Here is a 24,008-nt window from a genome sequence, read left to right on the forward strand (position 1 = left end):
CCTACTGCTTTCTAGTAGTTCACAAATTGAGGGCAAAATTGACAGATTTTCTAAGAACTTAAAAAATTGCTTTTTTTGGCCTACTTATAAAAAGTCTTATACATACTCTTTAAAAATGTTTTTCTTAAAAATATCACTTTCTTACCTACCTAAAAATTTGTATTTGGTTTTGCAATGTGATAACATAAGGCTTTAAAAGGAACATCAAGGAGGAGATGCGTTGAAAATGGACCCATATTCTGCTGGTACTCCTACTAAATTGGACATATTTTATATGATCTACAGTACTTTCTGGGAAGGCAATATCAAAAGTTTTGATGACCAAGAAGTGAGATAAAGTCTGAATAACTCAAAAAAAATTTCAAAAACGTGTTGTCTTTAGTCATGACTCATCATGAAATAGTTAATCTGTTGTTGTTCTGTTACTCCAGAAAAGACTGGCTATAAACATCACATTTTAACTGTGCATTACCAAGACAGTGGAGATCATGATAGTAGAAGTGTCGCGTAATAGCTGCTACACATATTGTAGAAATTGCCTGTAGGTTTTACACCACTGTCATATTGTGTAAATCTGTTAAGGGTTTCTTTACAGTGGATACAATGCTGCTGATACATTTCTATAAGTGTCAGTGGCCAAAGCTAGAATAGGCCTCTCTCAAGATCCTAGGCATATGTTTACATCAAGCTACCTAAATTTTTTACAGGTTTCATTAATTTGCTGTAGAAAAATTGGATTTTTCAGATATTAATATCTCAAATTATTAAAGCCACAAAAATGAGAAAACTTATGCTCTTTACTGGATTCGTTATTCCATTTCTTTCTTATGAAAAGAATTTGGTAGAGCATAATTCTGTAGAGATGTCTAAAAAATGACAGAAAAGGCTACTTCAAACTATGGAAAACCCAGGATGGAACGTTAACATTACCAGAGAAGGAAATTTGCTACTCACCATATAGCGGAGATGCTGAGTCGCGATAGGCACAATAAATAGATTCACACAATTAAAGCTTTCAGCCATTAAGGCCTTTGTCAACAGTACACACACACACACACACACACACACACACACAAAAATGCAACTTGCACACACATCTGCAGTCTCAGAGAGCTGAGACCACACTGCGAACAGCAGCACCAGTGCATGATGGGAGTGGCGACTGGGTGGGGGTAAGGAGGAGGCTGTGGTGAGGAGAGGGAGGGATAGTATGGTGGGAGTGGCGGACAGTGAAGCGTTGCAGTTTAGACGGAGGGCAGGAGAGAAGGTACGGAGGGGGGGGGGGGGGGTAAGTAGCGGAAAGGAGATAAATAAAAGAAATTAAAAGACTGGGTGTGGCAGTGAAGTGATGGCGGTGAAGTGACAGCAGTGTAGTGCTGGAATGGGAACAGGAAGGAGGCTGGATGGGTCAGGACAGTGACTAACAAAGGTTGAGGCCAGGAGGGTTATGGGAACGTAGGATGTATTGCAGGGAAAGTTCCCACCTACGCCATTCAGAAAAGCTGGTGTTGGTGGGAAAGTCCATACAACACAGGCTGTGAAGCAGTAATTAAGACAAGGGATATCATGTTTGGCAGCATGTTCAGCAACAGGGTGGTCCACTTGTTTCTTGGCCACAGCTTGTCGGTGGCCGTTCGTGCGGACAGACAGCTTGTTGGTTGTCATGCCTACATAGAATGCAGCACAGAGGTTGCAGCTTAGCTTGTAAATCACATGACTGGTTTCACAGGTAGCCCTGCCTTTGATGGGATAGGTGATGTTAGTGACTGGACTGGAGTAGGTGGTGGTAGGAGGATGTATGGGACAGGTCTTGCATCTAGGTCTATTACAGGGGTATGAGCCATGATGTAAGGGATTGGGAGCAGGGGTTGTGTAAGGATGGACGAGTATATTGTGTAGGTTTGGTGGATGGCGGAATACCACGGTAGGAGGGGTGGGAATGATAGTGGGCAGGGCATTTCTCATTTAATGGCATGACAAGAGGTAATCGAAACCCTGGCGGAGAATGTAATTCAGTTGCTCCAGTCCCGGATGGTACTGAGTTACGAGGGGAATGCTCCTCTGTGGCCGGACTGTGGGACTTTGGGAGGTGGTGGGAGACTGTAAAGGTAAGGGGTGATCCACCCCCACTGCTTCCAAACCACCCCCTGTCAACTTTCCAGAGTTTCTTAACCACGAACCTTGCCTCAACATCATTCCCCAAATTCCTCAGCATGCAAACTAACCTTACATCCGCAGAAAGAACCATAGTCCACCATTTAAAAACTGATCCCAGATCTTATAATCCTACCTGCTGACAAAGGCTCCACCACCGTTGTTTTGAATCGCGAGGATTATGTGGTAGAAGGACTCCAGCTGTCAGATACTTCCACCTGCAAACCATGCCACAGTGATCCCATTCCAGTAATCCAGCAGGTTCTCCAGTCACTACTCAAATCCTTAGGCCCATTCCAGAACCTCTCCCCAGAGTCCATCTCTCTACTTACCCTTACCTCTCCCCGCACTCCCACCTTCTACATGCTTCCTAAAGTCCATAAACCCAGCCACCCAGGACGTCCCATTGTGGCCGGTTACTGTGCCCCCGCTGAGAGAATCTCTGCTCTCATAGACAAACACCTGCAACCTATTACCTGGAACCTCTCCTCCTATATAAAAGATACCAACCATTTCCTTGACCGACTCTCCACAGTTCCTGTCCTTTACCACACGGTGCCCTGCTCGTCACTATTGATGCCACCTCCCTGTACACTAACATTCCTAATGCCCATGGCCTTACTGCTGTCGAACACTACCTTTCCAGACGCCCTATGGATTCCAAAACCAACAACCTCCTTTCTATTCTCCATGACCAACTACGAGGTGCATTCAAGTTCTTTCTAATAAACTACTCACCCGAAATCGATGAAACTGGCGTTACTTCTCGATGTAATCACCCTGCAGACGTACACATTTTTCACAATGCTGATGCCATGATTCCATGGCAGCGGCGAAGGCTTCTTTAGGAGTCAGCTGGAAAATCACTGAGGCAATTGCAGCACGGCTGGTGAATGTGCGGCCACGGAGAGTGTCTTTCATTGTTGGAAAAAGCCAAAAGTCACTAGGAGCCAGGTCAGGTGAGTAGGGAGGATGAGGAATCACTTCAAAGTTGTTATCACGAAGAAACTGTTGCGTAACGTTAGCTCGATGTGCGGGTGCGTTGTCTTGGTGAAACAGCACATGCACAGCCCTTCCCGGACGTTTTTGTTGCAGTGCAGGAAGGAATTTGTTCTTCAAAACATTTTCGTAGGATGCACCTGTTACCGTAGTGCCCTTTGGAACGCAATGGGTAAGGATTACGCCCTCGCTGTCCCAGAACATGGACACCATCATTTTTTCAGCACTGGCGGTTACCCGAAATTTTTTTGATGGCGGTAAATCTGTGTGCTTCCATTGAGATGACTGGCGCTTTGTTTCTGGATTGAAAAATGGCATCCACGTCCCATCCATTGTCACAACCGACGAAAAGAAAGTCCCATTCATGCTGTCATTGCGCGTCAACATTGCTTGGCAACATGCCACACGGGCAGCCATGTGGTCGTCCGTCAGCACTCGTGGCACCCACCTGGATGATACTTCTCGCATTTTCAGGTCGTCATGCAGGATTGTGTGCACAGAACCCACAGAAATGCCAACTCTGGAGGCGATCTGTTCAACAGTCATTCGGCGATCCCCCAAAACAATTCTCTCCACTTTCTCGATCATGTCGTCAGACCGGCTTCTGCGAGCCCGAGGTTGTTTCGGTTTGTTGTCATACGATGTTCTGCCTTCATTAAACTGTCGCACCGACGAACGCACTTTCGACACATCCATAGCTCCATCACCACATGTCTCCTTCAACTGTCGATGAATTTCAGTTGGTTTCACACCACGCAAATTCAGAAAACGAATGATTGCACGCTGTTCGTGTATGGAAAACGTTGCCATTTTTAAGTATTTAAAACAGTTCTTATTCTCGCCGCTGGCGGTAAAATTCCATCTGCCATACAGTGCTGCCATCTCTGGGACGTATTGACAATGAATGCGGGCTCATTTTAAAACAATGCGCATGTTTCTATCTCTTTCCAGTCCGGAGAAAAAACATTGGAGGCCTTAGAACTTGAATGCACCTCGTATATCCTCGCCCACAATTACTTCTCCTTTGAAGGCATTATCTACAAACAAATACGCGGTACAGCTATGAACACCCACATGGCATCATCATATGCTAACCTATTCATGGGCCATCTAGAGGAATCCTTCCTAAAAACCCAGAATCCTAAACCCCTCACCTGGTTCAGATTCATTGATGGCATCTTTGCTATCTGGATGGAAGGTGAGGACACTTTATTCACATTCATCCAGAACCTCAACTACTTCTCCCCCATTTGCCTTCACCTGGTCCTACTCGACCCAACAAGCCACCTTCCTAGATGTTGACCTTCACCTCAGAGATGGCCACATCAGTACCTCGGTCCATATCAAACCTACTAACCACCAACAATACCGCCACTTCAATAGCTACCACCCATCCACCCATTCCACACGAAGATGTCCCTTCCGTAAGACATAGCCACCCGTGGTCGTCACATCTGCAGTGACGAGCAGTCCCTCTTATAATATATCGAGGGTCTCACTGAACCCTTCACTGACCGTAATTATCCTCCCATCCTTGTACAAAAACAAATCTCCAGCACCTTATCTTCCCCTTCTCCCACCACCTCCCGAAGTCCCACAGTCCGGCCACAGAGGAGCATTCCCCTAGTAACTCAGTACCATCTGGGACTGGAGCAACTGAATTACATTCTCCGCCAGGGTTTCGATTACCTCTCGTCATGCCCTGAAATGAGAAATGTCCTACCCACTATCCTTCCCACCCCTCCTACCGTGGTATTCCACCGTCCACCAAACCTACACAATATACTCGTCCATCCTTACACAACCCCTGCTCCCAATCCGTTACATCATGGCTCACACCCTTGTAATAGACCTAGATGCAAGACCTGTCCCATACGTCTTCCCACCACCACCCCAGTCCAGTCACAAACATCACCTATCCCATCAAAGGCAGGGCTACCTGTGAAACCAGTCATGTGATTTACAAGCTAAGCTGCAACCTCTGTGCTGCATTCTATGTAGGCATAACAACCAACAAGCTGTCTGTCTGCATGAACGGCCACCAACAAACTGTGGCCAAGAAACAAGTGGCCCACCCTGTTGCTGAACATGCTGCCAAACATGATATCCCTTGTCTTAATTACTGCTTCACAGCCTGTGCTGTATGGACCTTCCCACCAACACCAGCTTTTCTGAATGGTGTAGGTGAGGTGGGAACTTTCCCTGCAATACGTCCTACGTTCCCATAACCCTCTTGGCCTCAACCTTTGTTAGTCACTGTCCTCACCCATCCAGCCCCCTTCCTGTTCCCATTCCAGCACTACACTGCCGTCATTTCACTGCCACACCCAGTCTTTTAATTTCTTTTATTTATCTCCTTTCCGCTACTTACCCCCCCCCCCCCCCCCTCCGTACCTTCACTGTCCGCAGTACTAAATAATTCTAGGACATAATAAAAATGCCATTGGATTGTTGGCCCATTATCACATAATAAAAAAGTCAAATTTGAGTGCCAACAGAAAATAGGCCCATTTTCAATACGTATCCACCTTCTTGTTGTTTTTTAGGGCCTTATACACTCGCAGCTGCACTATTGGGTCAAACAAATAAATCCAGTAAAACCATGTTTTTATGTTCCCGTATCCTGCTTTCTACATTCAGTTTTGTCAGTATCAACGGAAGTTTTATTATCTCAATGCAATGCTTTCCCGTGATTAACGATATCCTGTTACAACTTTACCCACATTTTAAGTTTTCTTTGATGTTACCACGACCTGCTTTTCATAGAGATTTCTGCAAAAAGTGCATAGTATTCCTGGTCAAAGTCAGCCTTGTAACACAGCAGAAAACTCAAGACTATATGTAAAGCTATTGATCATATAAAATAGAGTTAGCGCAATGAGCAAGATTTTCATTGCAAGTGTGTTGGGTCATGACTGCCTGTATTGTATGTTCACCGTGTTTGGAAGGGTGGGAAAGGAAGCTGAGTCACTTCCGCAATTATAACCATGATCTGAAGATAATAACTCTAGTAGCAACCTTTCTTCTGCTCATTGTGTTGCATTACAACAGCTTTAATTTAATTTCAGTCATTTATACAAATAAACATCACTTTTGAAGTTGGCCATCTGTATAACGGGCTTTCACGAATTGTTACTTCTGCATGGACATGTTGTAGTGCTAGTTCCCACCTGCAGAATTCTGAGAAACTTGCATCTGGGGGAAGAATCCAGATGTCGTGTGTGGTGAAACGGACACTGATGTCACGACTGTCATGTTATAACATTACAACATGTCCTTGGTTCTCGCCACCCACGTGGCCTTAATTTACGTTAATTCCTTCTGTTTCTGAATTTCTTCACAGTAACTACTCCATTTTAGTTCTCTACAGCTTTATTTTCTGACCTGTCTTATTTTTCACTGTCTCCCTCCCACCTCTGTCACGCACAATGCACTTAGCATTTCATTTTTATTAATTCTTGCATGATGTTTTAGCAGCAATCTCTGTCTTGCACATTACCCTATCTCCCACCTTTTGGCTCTCACATTTGCAAATCTTATCCATTGCAGTCCCCACCAATCAGCCTTCCCTTCTCATCCTGTCCAGTAAATCTCCCCTGACCCATGGTTCCGGGTGACTTTTGTGAAATCTACCCCTTTTCCTAAACATCTCCAGTCCTTCCCCCCCCCCCCCCCCCTCCCTCTTCCTTCCCCTTCAACCATTCTGCCAGAAGAAGAAGCTACTGGGTCTAAAAGCTTGCATACGAGGGTAAGTCAGTTATTATCCACACAGTAGTTATAAAATTTTATTGTAATCAAATAGGAAACTTACAAGAACATATTACTTGCGTTTCAACACACTTGGTCCATTGTTATACAAGCTTCCTCATGACCTCATAAAAGAAGGTTCTTGGTTGAGCTGCGAGCCAGGAATGCACCACTTTTTTCGCTGCTTCGTCTGAGGCAAATCGAAGGCCCCTTAATGCCTGTTTGAGTGGACCAAACAAGTGATAGTCAGAAGGGGCAAGATTGGGACTGTAGGATGATCCAGTACTTCAAATTTGAGTTCTGGAGCATTTCAGCAGTGTGGGCAGCAGTATGCAGACAGGCATTGTCGTGCAACAACACAACCCATTTTGACAGCAATCCTTGGCGTTTGCTTCGAATTGCAGTCTTTAACCTGGCAGTAAGCATCTCACTGTAAGGTACACTGTTTATTGTTGTGCATCTTTCTCCATAATGTTCCAATACTGGACCTTGTGCGTCAGAAAACCGTAAGCATCAGTTTTCCTGCGGGCGGTTGGGTCTTAAACTTTTTCTTGCACGGCGAATTTGGATATTTCTATTCCATACTATACCATTTACTCTCCGGGATGGGTAAGGCTGAAAAGTTGCTTGGAACTGTAGCATAAGGGAGACAAACATTTCTAATTCATTGATCCTGCATTGGAACATTACTGGCTAGCTTAGAAATATTTATTTGCTGTATCTGAACTTCTATCGTTTCATAGTTTATATATTTGGAACAGGCTCATTCAAAAATACAGGTTTTCAACTGTTATATATTCTATACATCTTTGTAATAATTGTATGAACCTGCTCTCTTGATAATGTTCAGTTCTTTATGGAATAAAGTGTGGAAAATTACATTCTTTGGCTCCTAACTTGGTTTCTGAACAACGCATTTCATGTCTGAAGACTAAGGAAGTGTTTAAGTTGCTTCATTTATACAACAGGGTGCTTTACAATTCCATTACAAACTTCTAGCAATTATAGAGGAGACTGAGAGTAGATAATACTGAGTCATTCCATGTCAAGTCATCCGGCCATGACACCCATTATCTAGTTGTGAACTGAGATTTTGTGTACTGCTTTTGTATCTAATATCATGAACTTTCGCCAATTTTTATTGCTTTACGTACATTCTGTTGGTAGCAATTGCTGAAAGTTTGATGCAAAGCATTACTTCAGACCAAACTGGAAAAATATGAAAATTGGCTGCAGTTTTTAAACAATAAATGGTATGCGAACAGTTTTTTCCCTGAATATCCTTTTGGACATTTAGTTTCTGAAAACATGTTAGAATTGTGAAATTAAATTTTTGTTAATTAATCTTCTTTAATTTTTTGTTAAATTAGAAAAAATATTTTGGACAATTGAAATCTGTATCACAACTCAGCCATTTTGCTCCAGTCTTGGTTGGTGATATTGGTACAATGTGATGCATAGATTGTGTACCAGTAATTGTTTTTGCACTTGTGAAGCACTGAGATAGATAATGTCTGATTTGTACCATTTCGTCTTTTGAAACAAAGGGAACTGAAATGCCTTGCAGGTTCTCGTGACAGAATTCAAATACCCTTGTAGCTGTAAGTATTTGATCTTTATAAACTCTTTGCAAACTTGTTTTTGTGACAAGTGTTTTAACAGTGCCAGCAGTACCATCACAGGGAGATTTTCCATGGCCAGTAGCAAAAAAATACCAGCTGCACTTTATGTTGAAGTCGTGTTCATGGTAGCAGATATTTCTGAAATTCTTACAACCGTCAATCAAATATTCAACATATGCGAGAAAAATTCAGTACAGTCTTCTGAGTCTGGTACACCAAGGCAACATCATTTTCTAGATCATCAGAAAAAATACAAATACTTTTTGGATGCAACTATTTGTCCTTTTTGATATATATATATATATATATATAATAGAGGGAAACATTCCACGTAGGAAAAATATATCTAAAAACAAAGATGATGTGACTTACCAAATGAAAGTGCTGGCAGGTCGACAGACACACAAACATACACACAAAATTCAAGCTTTCGCAACAAATTGTTGCCTCATCAGGAAAGAGGGAAGGAGAGGGAAAGACGAAAGGATGTGGGTTTTAAGGGAGAGGGTAAGGAGTCATTCCAATCCCGGGAGCGGAAAGACTTACCTTAGGGGGAAAAAAGGACAGGTATACACTCGCACGCGCGCGCGCACACACACACACACACACACACACACACACACACACACACACACACACACACCTACCTATCCATCCACACATATACAGACACAAGCAGACATATTTAAAGACAAAGAGTTTGGGCGGAGATGTCAGTCGAGGCGGAAGTGCAGAGGCAAAGATCTTCCGGCTGACAAGGGTTCCACAACCGTGGTACTTGATCGTCAGGAGTATGTGGCTGAGGGACTGCGTCAGCTTTCCGACAACACTACATACGAAGTTTGCCAAGGTAATCCCATTCCTGACGTCCAGGCGGAGCTTCAAGGAATCCTCAGAACCTTAGGCCCCCTACAAAACCTTTCACCTGACTCCATCAACCTCCTGACCCCACAGACACCTCGCACTCCTACCTTCTACCTACTTCCTAAAATTCACAAACCCAAATATCGCGGCCGCCCCATTGTAGCTGGTTACCAAGCCCCCACAGAACGTATCTCTGCATACGTAGATCAACACCTTGAACCCATTACATGCAGTCTCCCATCCTTCACCAAAGACACCAACCACTTTCTCGAACGGCTGGAATCCTTACCCAGTCTGTTACCCCCGGAAACCATCCTTGTAACCATTGATGCCACTTCCCTATACACAAATATCCCGCACGTCCAGGGCCTCGCTGCAATGGAGCACTTCCTTTCATGCTGATCACCTGCCACCCTACCTAAAACCTCTTTCCTCATCACCTTAGCCAGCTTCATCCTGACTCACAACTTCTTCACTTTTGAAGGCCAGACATACCAACAATTAAAGGGAACAGCCATGGGTACCAGGATGGCCCCCTCGTATGCCAACCTATTCATGGGTCGCTTAGAGGAAGCCTTCTTGGTTACCCAAGCCTGCCAACCCAAAGTTTGGTACAGATTTATTGATGACATCTTCATGATCTGGACTCACAGTGAAGAAGAACTTCAGAATTTCCTCTCCAACCTCAACTGCTTTGGTTCCATCACATTCACCTGGTCCTACTCCAAATCCCATGCCACTTTCCTTGACGTTGACCTCCATCTGTACATTGACCAGCGTCACACATCCGTCCACATCAAACCCACCAACAAGCAACAGTACCTCCATTATGACAGCTGCCACCCATTCCATATCAAACGGTCCCTTCCCTACAGCCTAGGCCTTCGTGGCAAACGAATCTGCTCCAGTCCTGAATCCCTGAACCATTACACCAACAACCTGAAAACAGCTTTCGCATCCCGCAACTACCCTCCCGACCTGGTACAGAAGCAAATAACGAGAGCCACTTCCTCATCCCCTCAAACCCAGAACCTCTCACAGAAGAACCCCAAAAGTGCCCCACTTGTGACAGGATACTTCCCGGGACTGGATCAGACTCTGAATGTGGCTCTCCAGCAGGGATACGACTTCCTCAAATCCTGCGCCGAAATGAGATCCATCCTTCATGATATCCTCCCCACTCCACCAAGTGTGTCTTTCCGCCGTCCACCTAACCTTCGTAACCTCTTGGTTCATCCCTATGAAATCCCCAAACCACCTTCCCTACCCTCTGGCTCCTGCTCTTGTAACCGCCCGCGGTGTAAAACCTGTCCCATGCACCCTCCCACCACCACCTACTCCAGTCCTGTAACCCAGAAGTTGTACACGATCAAAGGCAGAGCCACGTGTGAAAGCACCCACGTGATTTACCAACTGACCTGCCTACACTGTGATGCATTCTATTTGGGAATGACCAGCAACAAACTGTCCATTCGCATGAATGGACACAGGCAGACAGTGTTTGTTGGTAATGAGGATCACCCTGTGACTAAACATGCCTTGGTGCACGGCCAGCACATCTTGGCACAGTGTTACACCGTCCGGGTTATCTGGATACTTCCCACCAACACCAACCTATCCGAACTCCGGAGATGGGAACTTGCCCTTCAATATATCCTCTCTTCCCGTTATCCACCAGGCCTCAATCTCCGCTAATTTCAAGTTGCCGCAACTCATACCTCACCTGCCATTCAACAACATCTTTGCCTCTGCACTTCTGCCTCGACTGACTTCTCTGCCCAAACTCTTTGTCTTTAAATATGTCTGCTTGTGTCTGTATATGTGTGGATGGATAGGTGTGTGTGTGTGTGTGCGCGAGTGTATACCTGTCCTTTTTTCCCCCTAAGGTAAGTCTTTCCGCTCCCGGGATTGGAATGACTCCTTACCCTCTCCCTTAAAACCCACATCCTTTCATCTTTCCCTCTCCTTCCCTCTTTCCTGACGAAGCAACTGGGGGTTGCAAAAGCTCGAAATTTTGTGTGTGTGTTTGTGTGTTTTTTATTGTGCCTATCTACCAGCACTTTCCCGTTTGGTAAGTCGTGGAATCTCTGTTTTAAATATTTATATATAATAGAGGGAAACATTCCACGTAGGAAACATATATCTAAAAACAAAGATGATGTGACTTACCAAATGAAAGTGCTGGCAGGTCGACAGACACACAAACAAACACAAACATACACACAAAATTCTAGCTTTCGCAACCAAAGGTCGCTTCGTCAGGAAAGAGGGAAGGAGAGGGAAAGATGAAAGGATGTGGGTTTTAAGGGAGAGGGTAAGGAGTCATTCCAATCCTGGGAGCGGAAAGACTTACCTTTGGGGAAAAAGGACAGGTGTACACTCGCGCGCACACACACACACACACACACACATATCCAGCCGTATGTCTGCTCGTGTCTGTGTATGTGCGGATGGATATGTATGTGTGTGCGAGTGTATACCTGTCCTTTCTTCCCCCAAGGTAAGTCTTTCCGCTCCTGGGATTGGAATGACTCCTTACCCTCTCCCTTAAAACCCACATCCTTTCATCTTTCCCTCTCCTTCCCTGTTTCCTGACGAAGCAACCGTTGGTTGCGAGAGCTAGAATTTTGTGTGTATGTTTGTGTTTGTTTGTGTGTCTGTCGACCTGCCAGCACTTTCATTTGGTAAGTCACATCATCTTTGTTTTATATATATATATACACACACTGTAAAGAGTGCAGCTGCCATTGCTCCCATGGTACCCCTGTACTTCATCTTGAACAACAAAATTGAGATTTTCACTGAAATCCATTAATATTAACACTGATCTGTCATGAAGTGTTTCCTTCTTCATTTTCAGAAAATCAGACTGTGATTAAGAAATAAGAGTTTGAAGTAAGTTTTCAATTTTCTTAATTAGTGTGTCATAGAATTCCGATAGAGAAGTGATTTTAACATTTAATGTCATTCTATCAGTTGATACCCATTGACTGTACTGACCCATCTCATCAGATCATCATCTTCTACTTCATTTTCTAAGTGGGTTTGAAGCAGTGAACTTGTCGGTCATTTTTCACACAGACAAAGCATACAGGCTTCGTTATTTATATCACATGTTATTATTTTAACTAGCTCTTGGTATGTTTCTTTAATAAAAATGGAATTTAGAAGCAATTTAATGTTTTGGTGGTAAATGCACACACATACGGTATGTGTTCCCGATGATCCTGCAAGTATACATTGTTCTGGTCGAATAGAAGCAATTTTTGAGAATCCTATATTGTCTTCAGGATATTTTTTTATAGAGAGAATACAGTTCAGTTAAATTACTTAAAATAAGACTAGTTTGTTCATAGGTATTTTTGCTGGTGCTCACTTTTTCTTTTTTCCCAGGCATTATTCTTGTGTTTTTGTCACCCAGATAAAAACTCTTTACTTTTTGCACTGCATCATGTGGCATTGTCTTTCCTCTTTTCTGCTCAGCCATCGATAAAATACCCTTCTCCATTAAAAGAGCTCTTGCTTGCCGTTCCAAATATTCATAAACCTGTAATTTGGAACCGACTTTCTGTCGAGACCAAGTTGGTGGCACAAGAGTAAGTAACTGAATTTTTCGTGATTATTTGCATATTCAATTTTCTGTTTGATTTTGTCCATGAGTTCATCATGATGTTTTGCCTTTTCTTCCAGTTCTGTTAAATCATGGTCAGGGATAGTGCTTGCATCAGCAGCCAGCTCAACTTGATATGTGTGTGAATGTGTAGTTTCCAGAGCCCCAGCTGCTGATTTCAATTTTCATTTGGTTGATGCATACCGGCTATGCCGAGCAACTGAATTTTTCAGGAGTGTGCACCTTCACGTTACTGTCATTTATATAGTCTGGTGACGAGTCGTCACTTGCTTGTTTTTCATTAATAAGTTTGTTACAGATTGGGCACATTTTCTCCCAGGAATAACACTAAAGCCTCTCATTTTGAAGGTCTTTGCCTTTCCTAAACTAATTTTACACAATCCAGATGAAACAGATCGTTTATGGTGCTTGAAGGGATCACAACAAATTTTCTTATGCGGAGAGAATCTGTGCAGGTACCTACCTGGCTTTGTGTTTAACACACACACATGAAACACTTAAATCACAGTATGAATGTCTGTTGCTTTGCCATAATAAAAGTTCTTGTTCTTCACTGATCAATTTATTCACCCAAGTCAGGGCATTATCACATCTATCTTGCAGATACTGTCCAAGAAAACACTGCTTACTTGTATTTTCCATACTACTTCAGCCATAAAACCAATATTTGTCGTTAATAATTCAAAAGATGGTTGGTGCAACCTAGAAAGTAATTAAATAATGAAAAATCATTGTATCCCATTGTTCCATTACAAAAGTATATCACATAAATATTGTAACATTACGAGACTTACTTTTGATTTGGAATGAATATTTAAAAACAGCAACAGTTGAATTTTTAACCAATAATTGACTCTGGGTTCAGCTCAGCACAAGAAATCAGAACTGCATGCTCAGTGAACACATGAATCAAAACAAAGAAACTGGATGATGCAATACATGTATTGGCAATAAAACAGTGTTCTCAGATATGACTTGTTCCTAGGGAAATCCAGTGTAACCAACTTAAGCAATTTAGTGATGACTTTGTAAGCATGAATTAGCAACTTCAATATTTCTTTTACAATATTGTTATTTTTCACCCTTCCCATAATTTCTACAAACCTAGACATAATGCAATATTTATAATGTTATAAATTTTTCAAAGGTATGTATGAGGGGGCAGTACCTTAAAAAAATATAATGCCCATGCATGGATTTTGTTTAAAAGAAATTATTTACATTTTTTCAGAGATGTAGATCATGGGTATTCACTACAAGAAGCATGACTATAAAAATATAAACCTTTCTCTACAAAAAAAAAAAAAAAAAAAGCTTCCACTGCAACAACTGTGGGAACCATTGCATTTTTAAATTATAAAGTAGCTCGTCTATGAAAGCCTGAATTCCTGAATCTATACAACTTCTCTCTGTCGTAAGTGAAGAAGTAATTGACCTGCAACATTTACTTATTGGAAATGTGAATATATCTTGGTCAACTTCCACTACCCAAAATTTCAAGGATTTGCGTGGCGATGGGTGTCATTTCCCTAAACTGCTGGATGATTTGACGTGGAATGACCTGTACTTTGAGTTGGAACCCATGTCCCTGAGGGAACCTACCGTTTCAGTGCTGCAATCATTTGAAGTGGAAGTAATGAGACCACTTTTTACAAGTAATTTATTAGGTGTGACCCAGTGCATCACTTCTTTTACAATTCCACTCATTAACAACCAAAAAAACAAAAATGAAACTTTATTAATTTTCACAAATGCTGTTGTTTACACTTAAACCGTTTTTGTCCTTTTCAAAGAAGGGTTAGCCTTCTTATCCAAGTATCTCCAAATTTAATGAAATGTAATCATCTCCTCTTGCTCTCACCATATCACCTTAATTTGTAATTATAACTGTTGAATTTACATCTTTGTCACTGTTACTCATTTCATTCCCTGTCCCATAAATAAAATTTCTTTTCCCTGTGTGGTACCCAGAAAAATGCTCCTGAACATCAGTGTCAATGCCACACTAATCCAGCCATCTGAGGAAAAAATTTAACAAAAGTCTAAGGAAAAGATAAATTGCTATTTTCCATAAAGGTGACATTATTAAGTAGCACACAGGCACAATTAAGACACCTAAACATAAGCTTTTGGTCGCAGCCTTCATCAGAAAAAGAAACACACACACACACACACACACACAAATATTCATATACACAAGCAAGCATGCCTTACACACACGACTGTCATCTCCAGCAGCTCGGACGAGAATGCACCCGTCATATGGAACAGAAGCAGCAGTCTATAATAGGCGGGGAAGGGTAAGGGATAGCAGTCTATGTTTGGTGGTGGCGGGTGTGTGTGTGTGGGGGGGGGGGGGGTAGTGCTGTCAAGCTGAGTGTGCAGGGAATAGACTGCCAACAGGTGCAGTGTCGAGAGGCTGTTGGGCAGCGAGGTGGAGAGGGGAGAAATGGGGAAAAAGGAAAGTATCAGGGAAAGATGGGTGGGTTCATTGGCAGAGGGCAGCACACAAAGAGGGCGGGAGACGAGAATAGAAATGAGGTGATAGGACAAGAGGGTATGAAAACTGTTAGCTGGAGGGTAGCAACAGTATGTTTCCTTAGTTTGAGGCCAGGATAATTTCGGGAACAGCGAGTGTGTTGTAAAGATGGCTCCCATCTGCACGGTTCAGAAAAACCAATATAAAAAGCTGAGCTGGTATATGACATGGCTGCTTTTACAGGTAGCCTGGCCTCTTACTGGGTAAGATAAGCCTGTGACAGGATTGGAATAGGAAGTGCTGGATGAATGGATTGGGCACGTCTTGCACCTTTGTTTTGTACAAGGATATGATGCCTCTGGCAAGTTGTTGGGATTGGGAGTGGCATAAGGACGGACTAGGATGTTGTAGAGGTAGAGTGGGCAATGGAACACCAATTTAGGAGCGTTGGGAAGCATCTTGGGTAGGATGTGTTTCATTTCAGACGCGATGATAGGTGGTCATTGCAGGAAAGAATTTGTTAATATCTATTGAGGTTATCACAGACTGCAATTGTGAATTATCTGGGTGAATTTTGCCCTAGACAAATATGTTCCAAGTAAGGTCTTAAGGGGTGGAAAAGAGCCACGATGTTTAAATAGCTGTCTTAGAAACCTGGTATGTAAACAAACAGAATGTCATCTCAGATTCAAGAGAAGAAATAACATAGCTGACAGACGAAAGCTGAGCGAAGTGAAAATAAGTGTAAGGAGAGCAATGAGAGAACCATTCAGTGACTTTGAAAGTAAAATCTTGTCGACCGATCTGAATAACAAATTAAGATGTTATGGCCATATGTAAAATCAGTAGTGGGTCAAAATCATCTATCCATTCACCCAGTTCCCATAATGCCACAGAAACAGATGATAACAGAGAGAAGGCCGAAATACTGAATTTTGGTCTTCCGAAATTGTTTCACTGCAGAACATTGTAACATAGTCCCTCCTTTCAATTGTTGTACAAACCTCAGAAAGGCAGATATTGAGATAACCAGTCATGGTATAGAACTTGCTCCATTTCTAACAGTAATTTATCATAGATCGCTTGAGTAATACAGGGTATCTAGCGAATGGAAGAAAGCACAGGTCATTCCCATTTTTAAGAAGGCCCATAGGACAGATTGTCACAAATTGTAGACTTATTCATTGACTTCAATCTGTTGTAGATTATGGAACCTGCTTTATGCTCAAGAATTAAGATGTTTTTGGAGAATAAAAATCTCCTCTTTAAAAATCCAACATGGATTCCGCAAAAAGAGATCCTGTGACACTCAGTCTGTTCCTCCGTGACATTCACGCATTTTAGACAACTGCACTCAGATTGATGCCCGGTTCCTTGACTTCAGGAAGGCATTTGATACCATCCCACACTCTCATTTAGTGGGGAAAAAAAAGAGCTTATCAAGTAATGGATCAGATTTATGACTGGATTCAAGACTTTCTTGCTTATAGAACTCAACATGTGTGTCTTAACAAAACAAAATCGATAGACGTAATTTCCAGACTACTCCAAGGAAGTATGATAGGACCATTACTGTTTACAATATATATAAATGATCTAGTAGAAAGTGTCGGATGTTCTTTAAGGCTGTTCACCAATGATGCAGTTGTCTTTTACAAAGTAGCAACACCAGAAGATAGTAACAATTTGGAGAATGACCTCCACAGAATGGATGATTGATGCAGGCTCTGGCAGTTGACCCTAAACATAAATAAATGTGCATCCATAGGAAAAGAAATCTACTACAGTTCAGCTACACCATTGATGACTAACCGCTGGAAACAGTATCTACTGTAAAGTACCTGGCAGTAACTATCCAGAACGACATCAAGTGGAGTGACCACATAAAACAAATAGTAGGAAAAGCAGATTCCAGACTCAGATCCATAGGAAGAATTTTAAGGAAATGTAAGTCATCCTGGAAACGGCTTATAAAGCGCTTGTTAGACTGGTTCCAGAGTATTGTTCATCTTTCTGGGATCCCTACCAGATAGGATTGACAGAAGAGATGGAGAAGATCCAACAAATATCAGCATGTTTCATCACAGGGTCATTTAGGTGGTGTGAGAGCATTATGGAGATGCTTGCCAAACTCCATTGGCGGACATTACAAGAGAGGCATTGTGCATCACTGAGAGATTTGCTATTGAAATTTCAAGAGAGCAATTTCCAGGAAGAGTCACAAAACATATTACTTCCCCCACATACGTCTGACGTAATGGCCATGAGATGAAAATTCAAGACGTTAGAGCCAACAGTCATTCTTCCCAAACGCTATTCGTGAGTGGGACAGGGTTGGAGAGCTCAGTTAACGGTTCAAAATGCACTGGCACACACAAATCGGTGGCTTGTAGAGTATGTTGTAGATGAAGATGTAATCAAAGACCTGGTGAAGGATGTGGTTTATATATGAATGCATGTTCTCACGACTATATCCATTAATAAAATATTTTTGGGTCCCAAGCCACATCAGCTGGTTAACTGCCCACGAGCTTTTGTCAGAGATCTCCTCTTCCATTATTTGAATGCGGCTGCTGTGCTTATGTGGCTGCGCCACTTATATAGTGGTTTAGTTGTTCCAGTTTGGGGTGCTATTGGCTGGTTTGTGGAGCTAGTTGGAGGATTTGGGGCGTGAGACGAAATGGCATAGGAGATCTGTTCGCAGACTAGGTCTTCTGGATAGTGCCTGTCTGTAAAGGTTGTGGTGATACCCTCAGCATACTGGGAAAGTGAATTCTTGTCACTTCAGATATGCCATCTCCAGGTGGCCAGGCTGTATGGGAGTGATTTTTTGATGTGAAAGGGATAACAGCGCTCGAGATACAGATGCTGTTGATGGTTGTTGGGTTTAATGTGGACGGAGGTGCAGATGGAGCCATCATGGAGGAGGAGGTCAGCATCCAGGGAGGTTGCACGGTTTGTTGAGGAGGATCAGGTGAAGCGGATGGGAGAGATGATGTTGAGTTTGTCAAGTAATGAAGATAGGATGTCTTGGCCCAGAGTTTGGATTATGAAGATATCAATGAGTCTGAACCAACGAGGGTTTGGCATTTTGGGAAGCTAGGAAGATCTTCTCTAGGTGGCCCATAAACCTGTTAACATAGGAGAGTGCCACGTGAATACCAGTGGCTGTGCTGCAGATTTGTTTGTATACCTTTCCTTCAAAGGGAAGGGAAGTAGTTGTTCGTCATCACGAACATTTTCTAGCCACTGACTGGGTCTGTTGTACACATAAGTGTTTCCATTTCCCCCTGTCATCTCACCACTGCTCTGCCTCTGCCTGTTTCTATTCTTCTTCTTTTCTCCAAATAATCTCCTCTGTCCTTTTCAGCTAACTGTCCCTTGGTGTTCCTTTTGATCTTTTGTGTTGAAGCCTCAATTCATGAATTTTCATTGATATTGTCATGTAATTCCTTTTTAGAAATTCACTTAAAAAACTGCTGATTCTCTACACTCCTGTAAGGGTAATTCCTTTGAAAGCTTTCTGATCTCTTTAATTTTTTATTCTGCCCATTCTTTGTACTCACATTCTGTTTCTGTCAAATTTAATGTCCATTTTCTTCATTGACCAGTTTTGAGGAGTATAGGTCAGGTTAGGCATGTAGTAGAAACAAAATATTATTCCCTTGGTCTTGTGTGTGACATCTTTATTCCACTCCAAGCTCCTGACACTTCTCATAGTTTCTTCCTTTTGTTTCCAATACACTTCCAAGATATTTGAAGCTGTTAAAATTTTTCATCTGTTATTCCGCTAGTGCAATACATAAGTAGTCATCTCCTTTTCTTGGTCATGATTGTAAAACTGCTCTTCCTCACACTAAATTTGACTTCTGCCCATGCATCAGATTGTTGTTGAACTTTATGTTTCTTATTTCCCTAGATCCTTAGGTCATAAGCAAGGCCATTAACTAAACATTATCCTCTTCAACTCTCTTTTCCAACTTTTATGTATTATGTCTTCCATCACAACAACCAAAAGTAAGGCTAAAATTGCACCTGTTTACTCTCATTTATCCATATTTTGCATTATTTCCTACTTTAAAATAGCTGGTACTTCCAAAATACATATCAAGCACTCTATCAGTTGCACATTTTTGCATTCCTTGTTCACCAGGGCTTCCAAGTAATTCACTGTGGCACACATTCTGAGATGCCTTCTAAAGATCAAGGAAGACCATCAGCAAATCATGCTCATATTAAAGTTTCTTCTGGAACTGCCGTACCTAAAAAGACTTATCATTGAGCTCCACAACCTAAAGCCATGCTGCTGCTTCTCGTTTTTCTTCTCAGCTTTATTCCCTACACTCTTTCCTGGAATTTTCTCAGATACGATGGATGTAAATAAAGTCATCATAAGTAAACTGTTTACTATTTTTGGAAAAAAAATCAGTAAAGACCAACCATGTACACCAGGTACCCACTGTTCCAGATAGTGAAGGCCATTTCTGTAGGATTAAGATTGAGGGATTTAGTTGGGCAATAGAAACGTTATGGGATCCCTGAGTGTTTGTCAAACCAGGAATGTTTGTATGGAGGCTTGTTAAAACAGCTGCTGTCATCTTGGAAAAAATGAGTGTGCGCAGCGTACTAGTTAGTGGTGAAGATGTAGAAGAAAGGGCAGCACTCGGGTACTGAAAATATTGAAATAAACATGCTGTTAAATGTTCATGGTAACCCAAATGAGTGAGCCCAAGTTTAGGTACAAAAATGAAAACTGCCATCGCAAGATCACCTCTGGCCTCAAATACAGAGTCCATGTGTTGGGAAAATTACAGTGCCATGTTGTATCTTCTCGAAAACGTAAAGCCGCGCTCCTTGGACTATCAGTGTGAACTTACTTGAATGCCAGATACAGGCTCAGCTTCCCCGCAGCTCCGGCATCTTCTGCTTGCATCAAACTCTTCTCCGAAGATTCTATATTTTGAAGAAGGTGAAAATTCATCTACTATTCCAAAATCCTATTATCTAGTCCAAATGAAGACTCTCAAAATTCAGTTGCTGTTAACATATTCTATATTCAAAATTCAATACACCATTTCACTGCCACTGCCCACACTTTCTTAGGGCATTTGCACACAACTGAATTCAACCAAATTAAATAACGTTTTTTCTCAACGATACAATACTAATATATATGTCCGTCTGCTCGAGACCAAGTCACTATTAATAATAATCATTTTTTTTCTTCCATTGTCTCTCCACAACACACAACAATCACCAATGTTTTTCGTGCATGGAATTCTGGGTTGGAAGTTTTTCTTTTCTCTTTGCTGCAACCGAGCGCGTCACTTGTTGGCCTGGTATTGCTCTTCTTTCTTGGTTAACCTGCACAAATAACGTTTTGCGGCAGTGTGTATCTGTTTATGCTACAACCCACTACAAAATAACATGTGTTCGAAGCGCCTGGAACACAATTGACTCCAGACTTTCGTAAAATTCTGGGGGCACTACAAAATGCATCATTTGGCTGTTGGTGCTCTCAGTACCTTGCATCTTTTCCATATGCACCAGGCAGCTACTGTCCAATGTCTGTGTTGCTTGGCCCATTGAAGATATGTAGCTTTATACAGGGTGATTCAAAAAGAATACCACAACTTTAAAAATGTGTATTTAATGAAAGAAACATAATATAACCTTCTGTTATACATCATTACAAAGAGTATTTAAAAAGGTTTTTTTTTTCACTCAAAAACAAGTTCAGAGATGTTCAATATGGCCCCCTCCAGACACACGAGCAATATCAACCCGATACTCCAACTCGTTCCACACTCTCTGTAGCATATCAGGCGTAACAGTTGGATAGCTGCTGTTATTTCTCGTTTCAAATCATCAATGGTGGCTGGGAGAGGTGGCCGAAACACCATATCCTTAACATACCCCCATAAGAAAAAATCGCAGGGGGTAAGATCAGGGCTTCTTGGAGGCCAGTGATGAAGTGCTCTGTCACGGGCTGCCTGGCGGCCGATCCATCGCCTCGAGTAGTTGACGTTCAGGTTTCATAATTAACCTTTTTCGTAGGACTCTCCATACAGTTGATTGTGGAATTTGCAGCTCTCTGCTAGCTCTGCGAGTCGATTTTCCTGGGCTGCGAACAAATGCTTGCTGGATGCGTGCTACATTTTCATCACTCGTTCTCGGCCGTCCAGAACTTTTCCCTTTGCACAAACACCCATTCTCTGTAAACTGTTTATACCAACGTTTAATACACCACCTATCAGGAGGTTTAACACCATACTTCGTTCGAAATGCACGCTGAACAACTGTCGTCGATTCACTTCTGCCGTACCCAGTAACACAAAAAGCTTTCTGTTGAGCGGTCGCCATCTTAGCATCAACTGACGCTGACGCCTAGTCAACAGCGCCTCAAGCGAACAAATGTACAACTAAATAAAACTTTATAGCTCCCTTAATTCGCCGACAGCTATTGCTTAGCTCTGCCTTTTGTCGTTGCAGAGTTTTAAATTCCTAAAGTTGTGGTATTCTTTTAGAATCACCCTGTATTTTACTGTGAGAATTGCAATTGCATGGACCTCCCTGCAACTGTTCACTCAGAAATTAATTGAGGTTGACCTGCATTCACTGAAAGCAGCAATCCCTGTTGTGTTCGAAATCAATTGTCTTTGACAAGACATGACATTTGGTACCAGTCGCTGTCAGTTAGAATCCTCGTATGCTTTGTTATATTGTGTGAGTGGTATTTGTGTTACATTGTGTGTGTGGCACCCCATTCATTGTAGACATGTTGGACAGTCAGCATTGATTCACCAACAAATCAAGCAACTTCATTCACAGTATGGTCATGGGTACATCCAGACATGTAAGCTTCTATGTATCATTGTGTTACATATCTCTGTGTCATCGCATATTAGAGCACTGATTTTGTTCAACTGACACATACAAACCATTTCATTGACATGACTTTTTTCAGATGTAGAAGGTCACATTAGTGCCTGGCACTAATTCTACACCATCTGCAGTACTCCAAAGTGGCCACTGTACTTTTTGAATGGGGTGACTATTATTTTGTCTGGTGAGCCTATATGGTCACAGATTTGAGTGTGACTAAAATGTTAATTCCAGCGTGGTGTAACGTTAGCTGTGTAAAATATCTATTCTGTATAAATCAGTATTATGAATTTTTAAACAATAAATGTTTTATATTATATTCTTGGTGTGATTTTGATGCAGTGAGATCTCTTCTTCACTGGCACAGCCTTTGCTTGAGCACTTAAGCAAGCAACTGGTCATCTTCTGCAAGTGGATGCCTCCCTATTGGTTTCAATGAGCACTGTGGGTCCATGAAAAAAGCAGTACTTTCACCATAAATTCTTTTAATTGACCAACACTTTTCGTATGATTAATTTTTTCTCTGATGAATTGTTATGAACATTCTCTGACTACTTACACTTGCTCTGTGGTGAAATTCTGGATGAAAGCAAATTTGATGTTGTGACTTTTATTTTATATTTCTTATTTAGTTTTATAGTGTGTACTGCCTTAGTAGCCAGATAGATTTAGTTCAAATTGACATTGGCTGAGAAAGCTTGCACACTCACATTATTACCCATTGTCAACAAACAATGTTCCTTTAAATTTTATTGTTTATTTTCCTCTAGCATGTCACACCCTACTCCATTTTATTTTAATTTTCTTTAAAATCCAGATTTACTGTTCGTGAGCTTCTCGTTCATCCCTAATGATGCACTATTTAAAAACAGAAATTTCAGCTGGAACTTGATGTTTGACTTTCTTCCATATATCTGTTTTATATTGGATGGCAAGAAGTTAACACTTACTGACACATGCTTACATTGTCATCTGGTTACATATGCTGCATGGCTCAGATGATGTGGGCACTTAAAACTTGCTTTTTTGCTATCACTGATTAATATGCATATACTGATGTACCAGTTACATACATTTTTCTCTTAGGGTATGTTCTTTGAAATTATATCTAAATCACTTACTATATGTTTTACTCTTTCTGAAAATACATGAAATTCATGTTTACTCGTATTTTTTCCAGAGAAGAAAGTTAGATGCAGTGTACTACTATATGCGAAGTTTGATGGCCTCCAATCCTGTACAGTCTGCAAGGGAGAGCTTGCTTTCTCTCTTTGATGAAAATCGTAAGAAGGTAAGTTGCTTTTAAAAGTATATGTCTCCTTAGAGTAAAAGTATATGTCTCCTTAGAGACTAACTTCCTGTTGTTTCTTGTCTACGTGGACTATTTGGAAAGGAGGGAGGGAATGTCACTACATTCAGAAGATCTTTATTATATACAGCTTTAAGGTACAGCTGTCATTTATGTTTGTACATAATTGTATCCTACACCAATTTTTCAATGCTCTCGTGGTAGAATACTGCCACCTGTATGTTAACTAAGTGTGCAGATCGTGTGTGTGTGTGGGGGGGGATAGGTCTTTACATGGACATCTGGAATAGCTGCGTTAGTGAATAAGAACCACAGATG

The 24,008-nt window shown here is 41.8% G+C and overlaps 1 protein-coding gene across 1 annotated transcript in view; it reads left to right on the forward strand.

Annotated features, from left to right (window-relative positions):
- LOC126192144 (telomerase-binding protein EST1A) overlaps positions 1 to 24,008 on the forward strand; it is a 340,857-nt gene that overhangs the window by 150,054 nt on the left and 166,795 nt on the right. Inside the window, exon 11 of the mRNA XM_049932583.1 lies at positions 23,562 to 23,672. Coding sequence (XP_049788540.1) covers positions 23,562 to 23,672 — 111 coding nt within the window. The remainder of the gene's footprint in view (positions 1 to 23,561; positions 23,673 to 24,008) is intronic.

This window comes from Schistocerca nitens, chromosome 1 (assembly GCF_023898315.1).
Source record: "Schistocerca nitens isolate TAMUIC-IGC-003100 chromosome 1, iqSchNite1.1, whole genome shotgun sequence".
Classification (NCBI taxonomy): Eukaryota; Metazoa; Arthropoda; class Insecta; order Orthoptera; family Acrididae; genus Schistocerca; species Schistocerca nitens.